At 38.0% G+C, this 21982-nt stretch overlaps 1 protein-coding gene across 1 annotated transcript in view; it reads right to left on the bottom strand.

Moving 5' to 3' along the window:
* The window catches only part of PIWIL2 (piwi like RNA-mediated gene silencing 2), a 60012-nt gene that overhangs the window by 3399 nt on the left and 34631 nt on the right, over positions 1-21982 (bottom strand). The window contains exon 19 of the mRNA XM_090288961.1: positions 21631-21736. Within this exon, the coding sequence (XP_090145087.1) occupies positions 21631-21736 (106 nt within the window). The remainder of the gene's footprint in view (positions 1-21630; positions 21737-21982) is intronic.

Below are 21982 nucleotides of genomic sequence, written 5' to 3'. Positions count from 1 at the left end.
AGACCACACTTCCCACAGATCTACCTCCTCACATTTTTAGGTATCAGCAACATCCAAAGTTGCTAACAAGTGAAAGAGTCCTTTGCTAAATATCATCCTACAATCCAGTATAATATGAAACATTTTTACTATAACTAAGCAATTAGCAAAGAGTCATGGTAAATTGTCCATAAATTCAAATAAAATTAAATGCTGGCTGGAGTCAGTTTGATGAGTAATTTTTTTTCTCTATTTAGAGAATATAATTACATTCTCATCATGTTTGACTTCAATAGTTCAACAGACTAGGCTGTTCCATTTTAAACTAGGAGTTCTCCAAAAAGCACTTTAGCTTAATTCAGTTTGAGTGTGGTTCCTCTAGGTTTTTGTCATAATTCCCCTCAAAATCTCAAATTATCATGAATTAAATATGCACATACTATACATTCTTTATAGGTTACTCCACAAGAAAATTTAAGTTTCATTAAAAAAAAAAAAAAAAAAAACCTTTTTAAAAATAATCAGCCAGAATCTTTTTGGACGCTAAGTTCAGATTTCAAATATTTTATGAATGTTCCTCTTTCTGAGCCACTCAAGTACTACATTTACAAACATGCACAGTCCAAGATGGAAATTACTGTCCCAGTTTGCAGCATGTTTTTTGTTTGTGCTGTTTTTGGCCATCTAGTATCTATTCCACGTTTTTGGTAAGAGGGTTTAGTTTCCTTCAATATGACAGCCTAGTGGGACGATTAATGAAAGTGCCTTTCCTACACCAACGCCAGGCTTTCTCAAACCTCAGCACTCCTGACATGAGGGGCTGGTTAATTCTTTGTTATTGAGGGCTGACACTATAGGATATTTAGCAGCATTCCTGGCCTCTACCCACTAGATGCCATTAGCAGTCGCCCACAGTTACAACCCAAAGTATCTCTAGACAGTGCCCACTGGGAGGACAAAACTACCTGAGCTGAGAAACACTGCATTAACCAAAGGACATAGAAATGACTCAAGCCATGCCAACAGAACACTTCTCCCTCGCTCTGAATCTTGAGCAGAGAATAAAAATCACTTGGAGTTTGGTTCCTCTTTGGCATTGCCTCTTCAGGTCCCTGGCTACTGTCCATGCCCCAGCTTGATGCTCAACTTTCTCACCACTTCTCTGAGACTCTCCATGACCTTATCAATTAGTTCCCATTATGTGAAAGCACATTTCTGTGACTTCCCAGAAACCCCTAATTGATGCACTGTGTTAACAGGTGGGTATCACAGGCACTTAAGACAGGAAGTACACAGGATCTGGGGCCAGGTGATCTGGACTGAGTCTGACTCAGCTGCTTTTCAGCTATGATCGTGAAGACTCAGTTTCGATGCTCACAGACTTGACAGACATGATTGAGCACGGCAAACACAAAAGGGAAGAAGTAAAGGCTATACTAAGTGAAACGAAGCAAAAGACACATGAAACCAGTGATGAAGGGAAAGATGCTGGGGTTCAAATCAATGATTTGGAATATAAGGAAGAAATAAACAGTCAACCAGTACAGAATGAAGAAACAAGAATTGAAAAAAACAAGGAGAGGCTCAGGAACTTCTAGGGCAACTTTAAAAGTACCAACATCCGAATCACAGGGGTGCCAGAAGAAGAGGTGGGGCAAGAAACTGAAACCTTATTTGAAAAAATAATGAAGGAAAATGTCCCTAATTTGGCAAAGGAAATGGACATACAAGTCCAGGAAGCACAGAGAGTCCTAAATAAGCTAGACACAAAGAGGACCACACCAAGACACATCATTAAAATGTCAAAGGTTCAAGATAGAGAGAACATCTTAAAAGCATCAAAAGAAAAGAAGAGAGTTACCTACAAAGGGGTACCTATAAGACTCTCAGCTGAATTCTCAAAAGAAACTTCACAGAGAAGAAGGGACTGGCAAGAAGTATTCAAAGTGATGAAAAGCCAGGGCCTATAACCAAGATTACTCTCTCCAGCAAAGCTATCGTTTAGAATGGAAGGGCAGATGAAGTGTTTCCCGGACAAGGTAAAGCTAAAGGAATTCATCATTACCAAGGCATTATTACATGAAATGCTAAAGGGACTCATTTAAGAAAAAGAAGATGAAAACTATGAACACTAAAATGACAACAAACTCACAACTATCAACAACTGAATCTAAAAAAACAAAACAAAATCCAACTAAGCAAACCAGAATAGGAAGAGAATCAGGTATAGGGATCATTTGGAGGGCTATCAGCTGGGAGGGGGAAGGGGGAGAAATGGGAAAATGGTGCAGGGATTAAAAAACATAATTGGTTGGTAAAAAATAGACAGGGGGAAGAATAATATAGGAAAGAGTGAAGCCAAAGAACTTATATGCACAACCCATGGACATGAACTAAGGGGGGTGGTATTGCTGGGGGAAAGGGGGTACTTGGCAGAGGGGAGCAAAGGGGAAAAAATTTTGGACTACTATAACAACATAATCAATAAAATATACTTAAGGGAAAAAAAAGGAAAGCAGGACTGGACTTGTTTGGTTTGGTATCCCTAGTACTGAATACAATTGCAAGAGTCAAGCAGAAAACAAGTATCTGCTGGAAGTCTGAGATGTTCTTTTATGGGTGGCTCCATTCATTCACAGAAGACACACTTAATGCCCACTAGCTATAAGCCATTGTTCTCGTCTCATAAAGTTAGAAAATTACTTTGATACCATCCAAATACTCACGGAACTCAAATTAGAACTAGGAGACAGACACATAAAGCAAATGCTTTCAATACATTTTAAGCAACATAATTAAGGTATAAGTAAAATGCTGTGAGAACAGAGAAGTATAAGACATTTGTTCTCTGGAGGGAGAAGTAAATATTACACCTCAGGAAAAGGCATGATGAAAGAATTAGCAGTCAATTCAGTGAGCACAGAAGGGTAAAAGGATCCAGGTGGAGCATGAGCAATGGCCTAGACTAATTGATACTGATACTAATTGCAGTTTACAGTTAAATGACAGAAGAGCAACCTATCCGATCAGTCCCATATTTGGAAGACTACTCTGGCAATGATCTACAAGACAGAATGAAGATGATTAAGAATGAATATTAGGAGATTATTTCCAGTTCAGGATATCAAAAGATACAGAAAACCTCCATTCCCATGGTAACAGCAGGAAAGTCAAAATAACATAAAAATCACACTATTTGGGACTATCGAAGACCAGCAAATACAGAAAGCCTCGATAACCTCATGTCCAGAGAGAAGAGCCTTCACATGTGGGCAGTGCGTTTCTGAAGCTTTGCCAGGAGAGAGTGCAGGCAGCAGGAAGAGGAGGCCTGAGTTCTGGGAAAGTTTACCAGGTCAACAAGAGGCCAGACAGACAGGATTTGGGGGACACAGCTGAGTAGGAAGCACCAGGAATTGGTCTCTCCACCTAGGTAACAACTGCACTTAACAAATCTATCTGATGTAACTATCTTGGAATTCTGGAGTGTGTTGAAGGCTTGCAACTTCCAACAGAAGACGCGGAGGGTAAACTGCAATTAGTATCAGCAATTAGCACAATAGCAGCTCCCCATCCCCTATCCTCAGCCACCAAACAGGACCCTGTCTTAGAAACACTAGGATCTGTGCTCTGATTGTGGATGGCTGCTTCTGATCACAGGAGGGCAGACAAAGAGGCTGCCGAGCACTGTTGCTGAACTTCCCCTGCCAGTTGAGATGACTTCCAGGGGATTTCACAGGCTGATGCCATTCTTCCCTGCCTTCATTCATTTTTGTCCTTCTCCTCTTTTAGGAGTCAGATATTAAAGACTAGGACATTGAAAACGAATTGCATCCATGGGAGTAAATTATAGTGACCACATACACCCAGGGAAAGGCTCAGAAGAGACCTGAGAACCCTTACCTTTACACTGCTCATTGAGCCCCAGCACAGACACATCCTGCATCAATTAAAAGAAAAACCAGCAAACCCTGGGGAAGGAAGAGAATCTGATTTCCAGAGTTACCACATTAAATGTCCAGTTCAACAAAATGGCACAAAGCATACAAAAAAACAGTAAAGTATGGCCCATTAAAAAAAAAAATTAAATCGACAGAAATTGTTACTGAAAAAGATCTAATGGCAGGTATACTAGCCAAAGACTTTAAAACAACCACGTTAAAGATGCTCAAAGAACTAAAAGATACGCAGAGAGTAAAGAAAACAATATATTAAAAAATGGAACTAGCAATAAGGAGAAAACCTAAAAATTAAGAAAGAAATTCTGGAGTTGAAAAGTACATTAACTGAAATTTAAAAATTCAATAGACTAATTTAAAGGCTGATTTGAGCAGGCAGAAGAAAGAACTGGTGAACTTGTAGATAGGACAATGGAAATTATTGAGTCTTAGGAACAGGAAGAAAAAAGAGTGAAGAGAAGACAAAGAGACCTGTGGGGCACCAGCCAGTGAACATATGCATCATGGGAGACCCGGGAGAAGAATGAAGAGGAAGAGGGAATACGTATTTGAAGGAATAATGGCTGACAACTTCCCAAATTAGCTAAAAGACTATAATATAAATATTCAAGAAACTCGATAAACTAAGTATTGTGAATTTGAAGAAGTCCACACTGCCCTGGCTGGGTGCTCAGTGGGTCAGAGTATCGTCCAATACACCAAGGTTGCAGGTTTGATCTCTGGTCAGGGCACATACAAGAAGCAACCAGTGAATGCATAAATAAGTGGAACAACACATCAGTGCTTCTCTCCGTCTCTAAAAAAATCAATAAAAGATAATAATTTAAAGAAACTCACACCAAGACTTATAATCTAATTTTCAAAGGCCAAAGACAAACAAAGAATCTTGAAAGTGGTAAGATGAAAGCAAATCATCACATACAAGAGATCCTCAATTAAGTTATCAGCAGACTGCTTATCAGAAACTGTGGAGGCCACTATGTAGTGTGCTGATACATTCAATGTGCCAATGGATAAAAACTCATCTAAAACCTTTATCTGGCAAAACATTCCTACAAAATTGAGGAAGAAATTAAGACACCCCCAGATAAACAAAAGCTGAAGGACTTTGTTATCAGTGAACACACCCTACAAGGATGAAATGAAAGAATGCTAGACAGTAATGTGAAGTTATGTGGAAAAATAAAGATCTCAATAAGGAAAAAAAAATATGAACATTTATAAAATCAGTATTATTGTTAACAATGGTTTGTAACTATACTTCTTGTTTACTACATGATTTAAGAGACTGCACATTTAAAGAAAAAGACCGGTTAGTCTAAAACCTAGTATATTACTGTTACTTATGATTTTTACATAATTTAAGAGACAAGTGCATTTAAAAGAATTATTCGTTTTTATATTGGAACACATGATGCATAAAGATGTAATTTTCTGACATAACTGAAAGGAGAATTTTTATGTTATTTAATTTAAGCTGTTATAAAGTCAAATTAGTATTACAACTTTAGGATGATGAATGTAATCCCCATAGTAACCACACACACGCAAAAATAGTTATTGAACATACACAAAAGGAAATGAGAAAGGAATTCAACCATTTCATTACAAAAAGAAAACCCAACTGAACACAAAAGATAATAATGCAGTCGATGAAGGACAGAAATCTATAAGGCAGGTAGTAAAACAAAGAGCAAAATGACAGAAGTCCCTCCTTATCAGCAATCACTTTAAATGTAAATAAATTAAACACTGTGATCCAAAGACAGAGATAGGCAGAATAAACAAAAACACAGGATCCAATTGCCCTGCCTGAGTGGCTCAGCTGATTGGAGCATCGTTCCATCCACCAAGGTTGCAGGTTTGATCTCAGGTGAGGGCACATATGGGAGGCAACTAATGATCGATGTTTCTCTCTCTCTCAAAATCAATAAACATACCCTCAGGTGAGGATTTTAAAAAATAAAAAAACACAGGATCCAACTATATGCTGTCTATAAGAGACTCATTTTAGATCCAAAGACAAATTGGTTGAGCATGCAATAATAGAAAAATATATTCCATTACATAGTTATAAAAAGACAGCAGGGTTCCCTATACTATGTCAGACAAAATAAACTTTAAGTTAAAAAAGGTTAAAAACAAACTTTAAATAAAAAGGTTGTAGGAGACAAAAAGTTATTATACATTAATAAAAGGTTTAATAGTATAAGAAGATATAATTATTACACAGCTCATGACAGACCATCAAAATATATAAAGCAAAAATTCACAGAATCAAAGGGAAACGCAAGTCAAAACTACAATAAGATACCATCTCATACCTACTATGATGGCTAATAATGAAAAAATGAAAAACAAAAACGAAAAACCCAGAAAACAAGGATATGGAGAAATTGAAACCCTTGTAAAATGGCAGAAAACAGTATGGCAGTCTCTCAGAAAATTTAAGTTTATCATATGATCAAGTAATTCCACTTCCGGATACATACAATGAAAAACTGAGAGCATTCTTGAAAAGATATAGGTACATCTATGTTCGTAGCAGTATTTTTCACAATAGCTAAAACATGGAAGCAATCCAAATGTCCACTGACAGGTGAATGGATAAGCAAAATATGCTATATACATACAATGAATTATTCAGCCTTAACAGCGGAGGAAATTCTACTATAGCTTACAACATGGAAGAACTTGGAGAATATTATGCTAATTGAAATAAGCCAGTCACAAAAAGACAAATACCGTATGATTCCATTTATATGAGGTAACTAGAGTAGTCAAAATCAGAGGCTGAAAGTAGAATGGTGGTTGCCAGTGGTTAAAAGGAGAGAATGAGGAGTTATTGTTTAATGGGCACAGAGTTTCAGTTTTCCAAGATGAAAAGTAGAGATGGTGGTGATGATTGACAACATTATGAATGTATTTAATACCACTGAACTGTATACTCAGAAATAGTTAAGATGGCAAATTCTATGTCATGTGTATTAACGCAATTAAAAAATTGAAAATAAAGGAAGAATAAGAAACCAGGAAGCCATCAGCAACCGTGGGTGCAGAAAGGGGAGGCTAAAGTCTGGCAGATCCCCGCAAACAATAATCACTTGTTCAAGACAACTCTCCACTCCAATCTCTTCCCAATTCTGCTGAGAAGAGGGAAGTGAAGGTAGAACTGAAATGCAGAAAGAACCCATACTCTCACACATCCTACAGCTGCCTGCAACTTCTGATGCCAAAGGCAGTATCTTGACCCACTCTAGGGTCAAACACTAGTCATAACCAGTCTAGGCCTATGTAGTCATAGCCACAGCCAGAGCAACACTAGCACCAACAGGGGCTGAATTAACCTGAGCTGAGGTCAATCTTCTTAAAGCTCAAGCAAGCCAAATAACAGATGAATTTTCAACATCTGGTGATTACTAGTCATGAAGGATAAAGCTCAATCAAGAACATAGCTTAGTGTTGATTTTCATACTTGAGTGGAAGGAAACATTGGCACTCACACTCACATGTTAAGACCTAAGTGTTCCTTACATGAAAAACTTGAGAACTGTGTGACTAGAGATATAAATCTAAATATTACATATTAAGTTAAGCCACAGATGAGCGTAAGCTGTCTATGTGGCTTCAGGTGGAAGACCAGGATTTCTGAGACACCCTGCAGCCGAGGAAAATTGGAAACGCTGGACGAAATATTAAGATTTCTAGGTAAAGGTTTTAGATCTGGGCAGCATGAGAGGAAGAATATGGGTCTAGGGAAATAAACCAGGCTTTTAAATCTTTTCCCTCTGGCAGCTGATTTTGCTAATTTCACAAAGTTACCTAAAAGGCTAGGAGATTCAGGAATACTTTTTAAGAATTGATATAATTTGCTAAACCACCCAAGTTACCCTTTTAAGGTATAAAATTCAACTGCTTCTATATTATAAAATGTTGCAAACATCACCATAGCCTACTTTCAGAACAAACATATTCATCACCCAAAACGGTGATCTCATATCCATTAGCAGTCACTTCCTATTGCTCCCAACCCAATTCCTGGAACATATTAACAGATTTTCTGTTTCTTTGAATTGGATATTCTAGACAAATAAAATCATATGTGATCTTCTGTGACTAATTAATCTCAGTTAATATGTTTTTACAGTTCAACCATGTTGTAGCAGTATCAGTATCAGTTCTTCATCAGTTTCATCAAGTAATATTCCATTGCAGGATATATCACCTTTTGTTTATCTAGTCATCAGTTCACCAACATCTGGATTGTTTCTATTTTTGGCTATTATTAATACTAGTATAGACATTTGTGTGAAAGTTTTTGTGAGGACATGTCTTCAGTTCTTTGGAGTATATGCCAAAGAGTAGAATGGCTGGGTCACATGGTAATTCCATGTGTAACATTTTGAGAAACTGCCAGATTGTTCTCCAAAGTAGCCCCACTGTTTTCAAATCCCACCAGGAATGTGTGAGGGTTCTCATTTCTCCACATCCCTCACACCACTTTTATCTGTTTTTAATTTTAGCCATCCTAGTGTGTGTGAGGTGGTCTCTCGTTGCATGTTTTTAAATTAAGAGACTATTTTTTAATCATTAAGCCAGGTTACAATTGTCTGTTATCTCTGTGTGTTGATTTCCATGAACATTTAGTCCATTATTTGTTTCCAAGTTCCAGGCTGACCTCAAATATGTGACAAAAATTAAGGATGACTGTGTGTGCAAGCTTAGCCAGAATGAGTGAGAAGGAGTAGAGTCCTTTAGTACAGTGCAGTGGTAAGACAGGAATCAACCAGAGAAAGATCAGGCAGATGAAAAATCTCTGGAAATGAGGAGTCAGAGGAGAGTCCAGCCACGTCTTTTCCAGGTGGATGTTTTCCTATTAATGCCAACTCTGAGGGGCTGGGTTTGGTCAGAGAAGCAGCCATTTCTTTATAAAAGGAAACAAAGCAGCCTACGACCGCATTTCTTAAGTGTTATGACAGGCACTAAAGGTTATGTGGATTTAGAGGATTAAGACTTCACAAGCTGATTAGGAATCACCTCATGGAAAAGGTAGCATTTTCAGGTGTGTCTTGAGTAGCACAAACCAGGCGAAGGAAAATACCAAGTTAGGAAAGTGGAAAAGAACCATCTATTGTGGAAAGAATGGGAACACATCAGGAGATTCTTAACAGGAAAAGAAAACAAAAACAAAAAACTAAAAGGTTTTTATGTAACTGCTCAGTTATAAATTTTCCTCTAAGCACCGCTTTACCTACATCTACAGGCTTTGGTATGTTGTTTATTTCCGTTCATCTCAGAATAGTTTATTTCCCTTTTGATTTCTTCTTTGACCCCATGATTATTGAGTATTGTTTAATTTCCATATACTTGTGTATTTCCTAAATTTCCCTATTTTGAATTTCATATTATTTTAATCCTTCTAAATTTACTGAGTCTTGTCTGATATATGGTCTATCATGGAGAATGTGTCATGTACACTTGAAAGAATGTGTGTTCTTGTGTTGGGTGGCTTGTCCTATAGATGTCTGTTATGGTTAGGGGAATCATAGTGTTGTTCAAGTCTTTATCTTTTTTGGTAATCTTATTTCTACTTGTTCTGTCTGTTACTAAAAAGTGAATTTTGAGGTGAATCTTCAACTATTATTATTGAATTTTCTATTTCATCCTTCAATTATGTTTTTTTTTGTTTGTTTGTTTCATGTATTCTGGGTCTATTAGGTTCATATGATTGTCTTTCTTGTGAATGGATGCCTCTGCCATTATAAAATATCCTTCCTTGCTTTTAGTAACAACTGACATCTTAGAGTCTATTTCCCCTCATAGTATAACCATGCCAGCTCTCTGTTGGTTACTACTTGCATGGTATATCTTGTTCCATGCTTTTACTGTCAACTGTCTTTGAAACTAAAATGTGTCTTGTGTAGAAAGCACACCTACATATTGTTTTACTTAATCCATTCTACTAATCTGTACTTTTTGAATAAAGTGTTTACTCCATTTACACTTAATGCAATTCTGATAAGCTAATATTTACACGTGTCATTTTACTGCTTGTTTTCCACATGCTTTATATCTTTTCTGTCCTTCTACTTCCGTGACTGCTTTATATTGTATTAAGTAGGCATTTTCAAGTTACCATTTTAATTCCTTTGTTGTGAGTTATTTCCTTAACTGTTTCCATTGGGGATTACAATTAATATATGAACTTAAAACAATTTCATTTGGTTAATATAAAATTCAGTATTTTTAAAAGTTTGTTCTTATATGGGTCCATTCCCTCTCCTTATTGTCATACAAATTAATCATTAAATATTATATGTATATTCACTCAGATTTATTTATAGCCTTTTGTATTTCTCTCTGAAATTACAGAAGAAAAGTTAAAAATATATGTTTATCCTCTTTTATATTTATCTATATAGTTAGCTTTTCTGGTGACATTTATTTCTTCATGTGGATACAAGGTACTATCTAGTGTCAATTCATTTCCACGCTAAGGTCTCCCTTTAGGTTTCCTAATGACAAATTCTCTCAGATTCTGTTTATCTGAGAACATCTTAACTTTTCCATTTAAAAAAAAAATTGAAATATATATAAATCACATACCATAAAGTTCAGTATTTTAAATTGTATAGTTCAGTGTTTTAAAATATATTTTATTGTTTACATTATTACAGTCATCCCAATTTTAGCCCCTTTGCCTCACGCCACCCAGCCCCCTGCCACTCCCTCAGGCAATTCCCACAACTGTTGTCCATGTCCACAGGTCATGCATTTATATGGCTTTGGCTACTCCATTCCCTCTGCTGTACTTTACATTCCCACAACTCTTCTGTAACTACCAATTTGTACTTCTTAGTCCCTTCACCTTTTTCTTCCATTCCCCTGACCTCCCTCCTATCTGGCAACCATCAAAACATTCTCTGTATCTATGGTTCTGTTTCTGTTCTTATTTGTTTAGTAAATTCAGTTGTGGATAAATACCTATTTATTGTCATTTTATTGTTCATATTTTTGATCTTCTTAAAGAAGACCTTTTAATATTTCATGTCATACTACTTTGATGGTGATGAACTCATTTAGCTTCTTGTCTGGAAAGCTCTTTATCTGTCCTTCAATTCTAAATGCTGGTTTGCTGGGAAGAGTAATCTTGGTTGAAAGTCCTTAGTTTACATCGCTTTGAATATTTCTTGTCAACCCCTTCTAGCCTGCAGAGTTTCTTTTGAGAAATCAGCTGACAGTCTTATGGGAATGCTCCAGTAGGAAACTAACTGCTTTTCTCTTGCTGCTTTAAGATTCTTTAACCTTTGGTGTTTTAATTATGTGTCTTGGTGTGGGCCTCTTTGAATTCATCTTGTTTGGGACTCTCAGAACTTCATGGACTTATATGTCTATTTCCTTCAGCAAGTCAGGGAAGTTTTCTGTCATTTTTTTTCATATAGGTTTCCAATTTCTAGCTTCCTCTTCTTCCACACCTCCATGATGCAAATGTTGTTAGAACAACTGAAGTTGTCCCAGAGGCTCCTTACACTATCCTCATTTTAAAAAATTGTTTTCTTCTTGCTGTTCTGATTGGTTGTTTTTGCTACCTTATATTCTAAGTCACTGATTTGATTCTCGGCTTCAACCACTCTACTGCTGATTCCCTGCAAACTGTTCTTTATTTCAATCAGCGTGTCTTTCATTTCTAATTGGATCTTTTTTATGCTATTGAGGTCCTCACTAAGTTCCTCAATCTTCCTTATAACCAGTGTTTTGACTCTGCAACTAGTAGATTGCTTGTCTGCATTTTGTTTAGTTCTTTTTCTGGAGTTTTGTTCTTTCATTTGGGCCATGTTTCTTTGCCTCCTCATTTTGGCAGCCTGCCTGTGTTTATTTCTATGTATTAGGTAGGTCTGCTATGTCTCCAAGGCTTGACAGAGTGGCCTAATGTAGTAGGTGTCCTGTAGGGTCCAGTGGCACAGCTGCCCCTATTACCCAAGCTGGGTACTCAAGGTTTTCCCACTGTGTGGGCTGTGTACACCATCCTTTGTAGTTGAGCCTTGATTGCCTTTGGCACATCCAAGGTCAGCCACCGCTTGTGTTTTCTCTAGGGTCACACAACATAAGCTTCAAAGCAATCTGCAGATGGCTGCCACTTGTGCTGGCCTTGGAGGTGCCCAGGTGAGGCCAAGTGATGAACCAAGGCCAACTGCTATTAGTGCTGGGTCTGCGGCAAGGTAGTGAGAGGTATGGGCTTGCTGAAGTCAGGTGCTGCTTGTTGAGCCAATTAAGGAAAATCTGAAGCAGGAACCAAGACAAGCCACTGGAAACAGCTTGGGTGGGCCTGAAAATTGGGTGGGCTGGGCCTCAGGGAATCACCAGGTGGAGCAAACAGTGTGAGCCAGGTTAATGGGAGTCTCAGATATGGCACCCGCTTGCTGACTCTATGGTTCTGTGAAGGGAGGACTCAGAAAATGAACAATGGCCTCTTCCAGCACCTCTGTGTGGGAGAAAGCTGCTCCCCAGCTCTTGTCTTGATGCTGGACAATTCAGTCTTCCTCATACTTCTGATACCTTTCAAATCTGCTGCCCCTGCACTGGAGCTCAAGGGAATGAGTCTGAGTAAGTGTGTGTGGGCCCTTTAAGAGGAACTGCCTGAGACTCCCAAGAGTTTCTGTTTTCCACAGCTTCTACCCACACTAGTTTTTACAGCCATAAGTTATGGAGACTTAGCTTCTGGGCCTTGGTACCCTGGGCTGGAGGGCCTGGTGTGGGGATAGGATCCCTTGCTCCTGAAACACCCCTCCCAATTTTTATCTGCCACACATGGGTGTAGGACCAGCGGGTCCATATCTCTGCTCCTTCTACCAGAGCTGATGGTTTCTTTAATTCCATAGTTGTAAGACTTCCACTCAGCTAGATTTTTGATCATTCTGAATGATGGTTATACTATAGTTCAGTAGTAATTTTGATTTGGTTGTGCAAGGAGGCAAGCTGCATTTACCTACTCCACTATCATGACCAGAAGGTCAGTGTTTTTATATTCACAAAAGTATGGACCTATCGACACTATTTAATTCTATAATATTTTCATCATCCCTAGAACACTGTACCCCATTAGCAGTAACTCTGCATTCCTGTCCTTGTCCTCATTCTCTGAAAACCAGTAATCAGTCTCTTTTTGTTTCAATTGGTTTGCCTACTGTGGAGATTTCATAGAATGGAATGATATAAAATGTGGTTTTTTATGTTTAACTTTTTTTTAAAGTATATTTTATTGATTAGGTTGTTACAGTTGTCCCTTTGCTCCCCTCTGCCCAGTATCCTCTTCCCTCCAGCAATCCCAGCCCCCTTAGTTCATGTCCATGGATTGTGCATGTAAGTTCTTTGGCTTCACCCTTACCTGTATTATTCTTAATTTCCCCCTCTATTTTGTACCAACCAATTATGCTTCTTAATCCCTGCACCATTTCCCCATTTCTCCCCCTTCCCCCTCCCAGCTGATAACCCTCCAAATGATCCCCACACCTATAATTCCGTTCCTATTCTGGTTTGCTTAGTTGGATTTTGTTTTTGTTTTTTTAGATTCAGTTGTTGATAGTTGTGAGTTTGTTGTCATTTTAGTGTTCATAGTTTTCATCATTCTCTTAAATAAGCCCCTTTAACATTTCATATAATAATGACTTGGTGATGATGAACTCCTGTAGCTTTACCTGGTCTGGGAAACACTTCATCTGCCCTTCCATTCTAAATGATAGCTTTGCTGAATAGAGTAAACTTGGTTATAGGCTCTTCCTTGTCATCACTTTGAATACTTCTTGCCAGTCCCTTCTTGCCTGCAAAGTTTCTTTTGAGAAGTCAGCTGACAATCTTATAGGCACCCCTTTGTAGGTAACTCTGCTTTTCTCTTGATGCTTTTAAGATTCTCTCCTTATCTTTCACCTTTGGCATTTTAATGATGATGTGTCTTGGTGTAGTCCCTTTGGGTCAAGCTTGTTTAGGACTCTCTGTGCTTCCTGGACTCGTATATCTATTTCCTTTGCCAAATTTGGGATGTTTTCCTTCATTATTTTTTCACATGAGCTTTTACTTTCTTGCTCTTCCTCTTCTCCTTCTGGCACCACTATGACTCGGGTGTTGGCACGTTTAAAGTTATCCCAGAGGTTCCTAAGCCCCTCCTCATTTTTTTCAATCCTTTTTTCCTCATTCTGCACTGGTTGACTGTTTTTTTCTTCCTTATATTCCAAATCATTGATTTGAACCCCGGTTTCCTTCTCTTCACCATTGGCTTTGTGTGGAATTTCCTTTGTTTCATTTAGTATAGCCTTCATTTCTTCCCTTATGCTTCGTACTCAAGCATATCTGTCAGGCCTGTGAGCATCTTTATCACCAGTGTTTTGAACTCTGCGTCTGTTAAGTTGGCTATACCCTCATCACTTAGTTCTCCCACTGGGACCTTGATCTGGTCCCTCTTTTGGGCCATACTTCTCTGTCTCCTCATCTTGACAGGCTCCTGTGTTTGTCTGCCTCTGTGTCTTACATAGAGCTGTTGCTCCTGTTACATGTAAGGAGTGAAACTATGTTTAGCTTTTCTTTCATTGAGCATATTATCAAGATTTCTCCTTCAATATAACATAACTTTTCTAGGTACAGAATTCTTATTCAACCTTTTCCTTCATCATTTTCAATATGGCATTTCACTGCCTTCTGGCCTCCATAATTTCTGATAGAGAAGGTCAGCTTCTCATCTTATTGAAGAGGTCCTGAACATAATAAGTGGCTTTCTCTTGGAGCTTTCAGAATGCCCTATTGGTCTTCTAGAAGTTTTACTGTGATGTGTCTAGGTAGGTATATCTTTAAGTTTTCTTACTTAGTGTTCATTGGGCTTCTTAGATGAGTTGGTTACCGTCTGTCATCAAATTTTGGAATTTCAGGTTATTATTTCTTTCAACATTCTTTCCCCCCTATATTCTCTCTTCTTTACTCCCCTTCTGGGAATCACATTATGTTCACAATGGTATGGCTGATGGCATCCCACAGATCTTAAGTCTCTTTCTTCATTTCTTTCTTCTTGCTTTTCCATACACTGAATACTCTCATTTAACCTATTTTCAAGTTCACTCATTATTTCTTCTGTCTAATCAAACCTCATGTAAAGCCCCTCTAGTGATATTTTCATTTGTTATATTTTACAACTCCAGGAATTTGTATCCAGTTGTTTTTTAAAAAGTTTTGTCTATTTTTAGAGATGGGAAGGGAGGGAGAAAGAGAGGGAGAAAAACATCAATGTGTGGTTGCCTTTTACATGACCTGAAATCCAGGCGTATGCCCTGACTGGAAATTGAACCGGTGACCCTTTGGTTTGCAGGCCAGTGCTCAATCCACTGAGCCACACCATCAATGCTGAAAGTTTTTAAAACATCTATATTAAGATATAATTCATATTCTATAGAAAGAAAAAACAATTTAAAGTGCAAAATCCAATGTTTAGTATATTCACTGATATGCACAACCAAAGCAATCTATTTTATCATATTTTCACCACCTCAAAAAGAAACTCCGTATTTTTTAGTTATTACCTCTCTACCCACCCTCTTAACTTCTCCCTACCTTAGCCTCAAGCAACCATAATCTACTTTCTTTCCTCTATATTTCTCAGTTATGAATATTTGTTACAAATGAAATCGCATATGTGGTCTTTTGTGACTGGCTTCTTTCTCTTGGTGGAACATTTTCAAAGTTAAAGTATTGTGATCTCACATGTTCTACATTCTTTTCCTCCTTAAAACGTTTTTTACTATTTTATTTTCTTTCTCATTGAAGAGCTGCATACTTTTTTATTACTCTAATACTGGATACCCTACAAATTACAACACAAAACTTTAGCATATCAAAGTATAATATAAACTGGTACTTTCACCTTTTACTCAACAATTCAAAGAACTAAAAGCACTGAAATTTCAAAGTAGTCCCATTTTTTTCTTTTATTTCTCTTGCCAGAGGAAATAAATAAAAAATATATATTGCTAAGAAAAATGTCAGAGATTTTACTGCCTGTTTTTTGTTTTATGGTTTTGAGTTTTATATTTATGTCTTTCATCTATTTTATTTTTGTATATGGTTAAGAAGATGGTCTATTTTTTTGCACATACCTAATTTTCCCAACACCGTTTATTTAATAGACTTCTTTACCTCACTGTCCTTGCCATCTTTTTCATATACAAATGGACTATATATGTATGGGTTTATTTCTGGGCTCTCTATTCTGTTCCACTGACCTATGTGTGTTTTAATTCCAGTACCATGCTGTTTTGGTTACTACAGCTTTGTAGTATAGTTTGATATCACGTAGCTGACACTCCTAACTTTGTTCTTCTTTCTCAAGATTTCTGTGGCTATTCTGGGTCTTTTTTGGTTCCATATAAATTTTTAGATTAGTTGTTCTGTGAAAATGTCATTGATTATTTTTATAGCAACTGTAGTGAATCTATAGATTTATTTGGATAGTATGGACATTTTAATGAAGCTAATTCTTCCTATCCATGAGCATGATTTATGCTCCCATTTATTTGTATCTTCTTCAATTTCTTTCTTCAGTGTCTTATAATTTTCTGAGTACAGGTCTTTTACCTCCTTGGTTAACTTTATTCGTAGGTTTGTTTGTTTTTTGATGTAGTTGTAAACGAAACTGCTTTACTAGTTTCCCTAATAGTTCATTTTTGCTATAAAAAATGCAAATAATTTCTGTGTATTTATTTTGTATCCTGCTACAGAGCTGAATTTATTAATCAGACCTAATTGTTTTCTGGTGGAATCCTTAGGGTTCTCTATGTACAGTATCATAACACCTTCAAATAATGATAGTTTTACTTCTTCCTTTCCAATCTGGGTGCCTTTTATTTCTTCTTGTCTGACTGCTGCAGCTAGGACTTCTAGTACTATGTTGAATAAGAGTGGTGAAAGTGGACACTCCCGTACTGTTCCTGATACTAAGGGAAATGGTTTTAATTTTTTCCAGTTGAGTGTGATGTTAGCTGTGGGTTTGTCACACACAGCCTTTATTATTGTGACATATGTTCCCTCTGATAACAATTTGCTGAGTTTTTTAAAAAAATCATAGATGGGTGTCTTGATTTTGTCAAATGCTTTTTCTGCATCTACTGGTATGATAATACAATTTTTTATCCTTTCTTTTGTTTATACGGTGTATCACATTAATTGCAGAAATGGAAATGCCTATCCTCAAATTCATATGGAATTCTAAGTGGCCCTGAATAACTAAAACAACATCAAAAAACAAAAAACAAACAAATAAAAAAACTGGAAGGCTCACACTTCCCAATTTCAAAATTAATGGAAAAGAAACAATAATCAAAACAGTGCTTTACGTAAAGATGGACATATATAGACCAATGGAATAGAATTTAGAGTTCAGAAATAAATCCATATAGGGAGGATAAAAGGTGACATAAGGAGACTTGACTTGGGGTGCTGAACACACAATACAATATACAGGTTATGTATTGTAGAATTGTATACCTGAAACCTATGTAATTTTATTAACCAATGTCAACCCAATAAATTCAATTTGAAAGAAAGAAAGAAATCCACAGACCTATGGCCAATTGATTTTTAACAAGAATGCCAATACCTTATCATGGAAAAAGAATACAGTCTCTTCAACAAGAGCTTCTGAGACAAGTAGATAACCACATACAGAAGAATAAAGTTGAACCTCTACCTCACACCATATGAAGTGTACCTCAAAATGGATCAATGACCTAAATATAAGAGCTAAAGTTGTGAAACTGTTAGAAGAAATTACAGGAGTAAGTCTCTGATTTGGCAACAGAGTCTTAGATTTGACACCAAAAGCATCGGAACAAAATAATAAAAAAATAAAATAGACTTTGTCAAAATTTAGAACTTTTGCACAGCAAATAACATTATCAAGAAAGTGAAGACACCCTCCAGAAAAGGCAAAAATATTTTCAAATCATATACCAAACAAGCGTTCTGTATCCAGAATGTTTTTTAAAAACTCCTCTTATAACTCAACAAAAAAGACAAATAGCTCAATTAAAAAGTGGGGAAAAGATTTGAAACAATTTTTCCAAAGAGGATATACAAATGGACAATGAGCATATAAACATAACTGGTCATTAAGGAAATTCAAGTTAATTAAAAAATGAAAAATAAAAAGTGTTAATGAGCACATGAAGAACCTGGAACCCTTGCACATTCTTATTAGGAATGTAAAATAGTACAGCCACTGTGGAAAACAGTTTGACAGTTCCTCAAAGAATTAAACATAGGATTACCACATGACCCGTCAATTTTACTCCTAGGTATATACCCGAAAGAACTGAAAATAGGTACTCTAACAAATACATAGATAAGCATCTTCATAGCAGAACTATTCACAATAGTCAAAAGGTGGGAACAGTTCAAATATCCATCAATAATAAATGGATAAACAAATTGTGAAATAAACATACAATGGAATATTATTCATCCATAAAAAGTAATGAAGTACTGATACATACTGCAACTTAGATGAACCTTAAAAACATGCTCAATGGGCCCTGGCTGGTGTAGCTCAGTGAACTGAGTACCGTCCTGTGAACCAAGTGTCACTGGTTCAATTCCCAGTCAGGGCACATGCCTGGGTTGCAGGCCAGGTTCCCCGTTGTGGGTGTGCGAAAGGCAACCACACATTCATGTCTCTCCATTTCTCTCTCCCTTTTCCTCTTTCTAAAAATAAATAAATAAAATATTAAAAGGAAAAAAAGACATGCTCAATGAAAGAAGCCAAAAACAAAAATCACGTATTTTATGATTATTTCTATAGAATATATCCCAAATTGGCAAATTTGTAGACACAGAAAGCAAAGTGGATGTTACCAGGAAGTAGAGAGAAGGGTGAATGGGGACTAATTACCTCCTCCCAGGATCAGAAAGTGGCTGAAACCAGCAAGTGAATATCCTGATGTGCTTGCTTGAGGTGATACCTGGGTCCACGAAATGAGTAGACATTGGGGGATGCAGCAATGTAGAAATAGGCTGAATCTAGACATATTCTCTTGCACTCTCTGAAGTGCAAAATACCAGCAAGAACTGTTCTGTCGGCCCAGAGAATGCAGATGGCTCTGGGGTAGATTCCAGAAGAAAGGCCCTGCACAGAGCTGGCAAGTTGGACTGTCCCTGCTGGCTCCAGGCTACAGTTCCTGAGAAAAAGAGACACCTATTCTGGACTGGGCTTTATATACCTGCTGGTAGATGCCAATGCTCAAAACACTAAAAAAGGACTGAAATCGAAGATATTTCACCAATTTGGCCAGCCAAGTCACATTTCCTCACACCAAAGTACACACTTTCATTCTCAGAGTAACAGTGTGACAGAATTAGGATGGGCAACTAAAACACTTCTCATCTCAAATGGAAGGAATAAAGAAGGCTATGAGAGCTGGCTAACACACTTTCACGACTGTGTACTCACACTCAACCTGAGAAGGGGCCAAGGAAATGTCTTGCTAGACAGATTCCTCCCCTCCTCCATGGGATCTAGGGAAGGGGCTGGAGTGGGGAGGATGCAGGTTTAACAATACTTTTCTTTGTTTTCCCCCAGGAGTAGAACACTCTTTTTTGTACCTGATGTAGTGGTTCTTGGATCAGTGCGGCAATTGCAGGTGCCAAAAGCTGGCTGTGTCTTCATTAGCTAGGGCTCCTGTAACAAAGTACCACTAACTGGGTGGCCTAAACAATAGAAATGTACAATTTCACAGGGCTGGAGGCCACAATTCTGAAATCAAGGCATTGGCAGGGCTGGATCCTTCTGAGGCCTGGGAGAGTCTTTGCCATGACTCCCTCCTAGCTCCTGGTTGCCTTAGATGTTCCTTTGTGATCTCTTTGTGTCTTCACATTGCTTTCCCTCTACATGTACGGTCTCTGTATCCACATCTCCTCTTTTCATAAGGACAGTCATACACTCTAATGACCTCATCTTAACTGGATCATCTGCAAAGACCCTATTTCCAAATAAGGTCACATTCACTGGTAGGACTTCAACATCTTTTAGGGGTGGGGGCACAATTCGACTTGTAACAATCTCTAAGCTATAAACTATAACTTATTTTTAAATCTTTAAAAAATATACTTTATTTATTATTAGAGATGGGAAGGGGAGAGAAAGAGAGGGAGAGAAACATCAATGTGTGGTTGCCTCTTGCATGCCCCCAACTAAGGATCTAGCCTGCAACTCAGGCATGTGCTCTGACCAGGAATCAAACCAGTGACCCTTTGGTTCACAGGTCAGAACTCAATCCACTGAGCCACACCAGGCAGGGCTATTTTAAAAATCTTTATGTTAAAGAGTTCCTAAGGGCTTGGCGGGGTAAACTGTTAGGCATATTCATAATGACATCAGCCAACAAATAGAATGCAGTAGAACAAATGCTGCATGACCTTCCAGGCTAAGGTATAAGGAGACATGACTTGCACCTGTTCTCTCAGTCTCTTGGAACACTCATACATTGAACCTACACGTCGTGCTGTGAGGAAGCCCAGTGAGCAGATGTGGAAAGACCACACTGAGGAGGAATAGGAGCCCACTGTGCCCTGTCCAACTTCTTGACCATGAACACCATCAATGTTCACTGCATGTCACTAAGTTTTAGAGGAATCTCTTACACAGTCATCAAGAATCAGAGTGCTCAGGTAAGTTACAAGGGAAAAGATACATAATGATCCAAGAAATTAATGTAAGGCAGGATATGCTAATAACTACACAGAATATAAACTAAGGGCCTTGGGAGAGAAACATAAAAATGTAAGTCTTGCTAAGAGCTGAGCAGGAGTAAAGGACAGGGCTTCACGGAAGTAACTTTTGAGCATGGGCCTAAAAGACACAACTTGGCAGGAAAGCAGTAACAACAAGAAAAAGGAAGGTGTGGTAGAACTTGGTGACAAAGTAACATATCACAGTGACCTCCTTAGAGACAAAAATTCAACTTTTTTTCTACGTAATCTCTGATTAATCCTGACACCATAAGAAACAGTTACTTGAAAAAGAAACAAGGAAGAGTTCTAGAGACTGACTTTAATCACATGAAATTATTACATTTCTTGCTGGTTAATCTCCATGCAAAGGGCTAACTCTGACCCTAAGCAATGAAAGTTACTTATCAATGCTTCCTTTGATGTACTAGCCAAGTCAAAACCCAGTATTCTGCTTGTTCATTTTTCCAGACCCAGTATCAGCTTAATGACAGCAATTCTCCATGGTTAGCATTCCTTTGAGTTCTATGGATGATTTATAGGGTGGCATTTGTCTTGAACCCAAATGAAAAGAGCCAGTGCCTAATGACAGCCATAAAGCTGAGTAAATTCATAAATTGCTTTAATTGCTGAAATGTACCCCCAGTCTCCCTGATAGGGGCACGAAGACTATGTCTACAGGCATCAGGTTCACGACCTGGGAAATAATCGTTATTTACCGAACTGAATGAAAGCAGTTAGCTCCGTAGCCGCTCTGTACAAGCAGCAGACTGAAAGCAGCCCTGTCGAGGTGCCTACTCAACAATAACCAACTCTTCCGTGCGTTTAAGACTCACCTTCAAAGTGGGATCCCTTCCACTAACTCAGACTTCCTCTGCAAGTGCTTGGGTACGCACTCCTCCAAACCCTGAAACTTGGGGATTCCCATTCTCCTCACCTCATAGAACTTTTTTAAGGAGGCCACCAGGCACAGCTTCAGGCTGTCCACAATCTCTTGATGCGGCATCTGGAACACCACTCGTGAATACCATTTTGTGAGGGTGCTGGGGTGGAGGCAGTAAGGAGAGAGGAAGAGGAAAGCATGAACACACACTTACAGAGGAAGGCTCACAGCCTGAATGGCAGCACACACAGGCTTCTCTAAGCACCAAGGCCACAACAAGCAGCAAATGTATTTATGTTACATGTGAAGCCACATGTAACATACACACATACAAGCCACATACAGAATGTAAAAATATAGGCATAGTTGTGGATACTTGCCACAAAACTGCTTCTAGCTGAAAACA

This window comes from Furipterus horrens, unplaced genomic scaffold (genome assembly GCF_987537825.1).
Source record: "Furipterus horrens unplaced genomic scaffold, mFurHor1.1.pri manual_scaffold_10, whole genome shotgun sequence".
In the NCBI taxonomy this organism is placed as follows: Eukaryota; Metazoa; Chordata; class Mammalia; order Chiroptera; family Furipteridae; genus Furipterus; species Furipterus horrens.
Note: the sequence above shows the minus strand (reverse complement) of the source record. Positions and strands in the feature narration are given on the sequence as shown.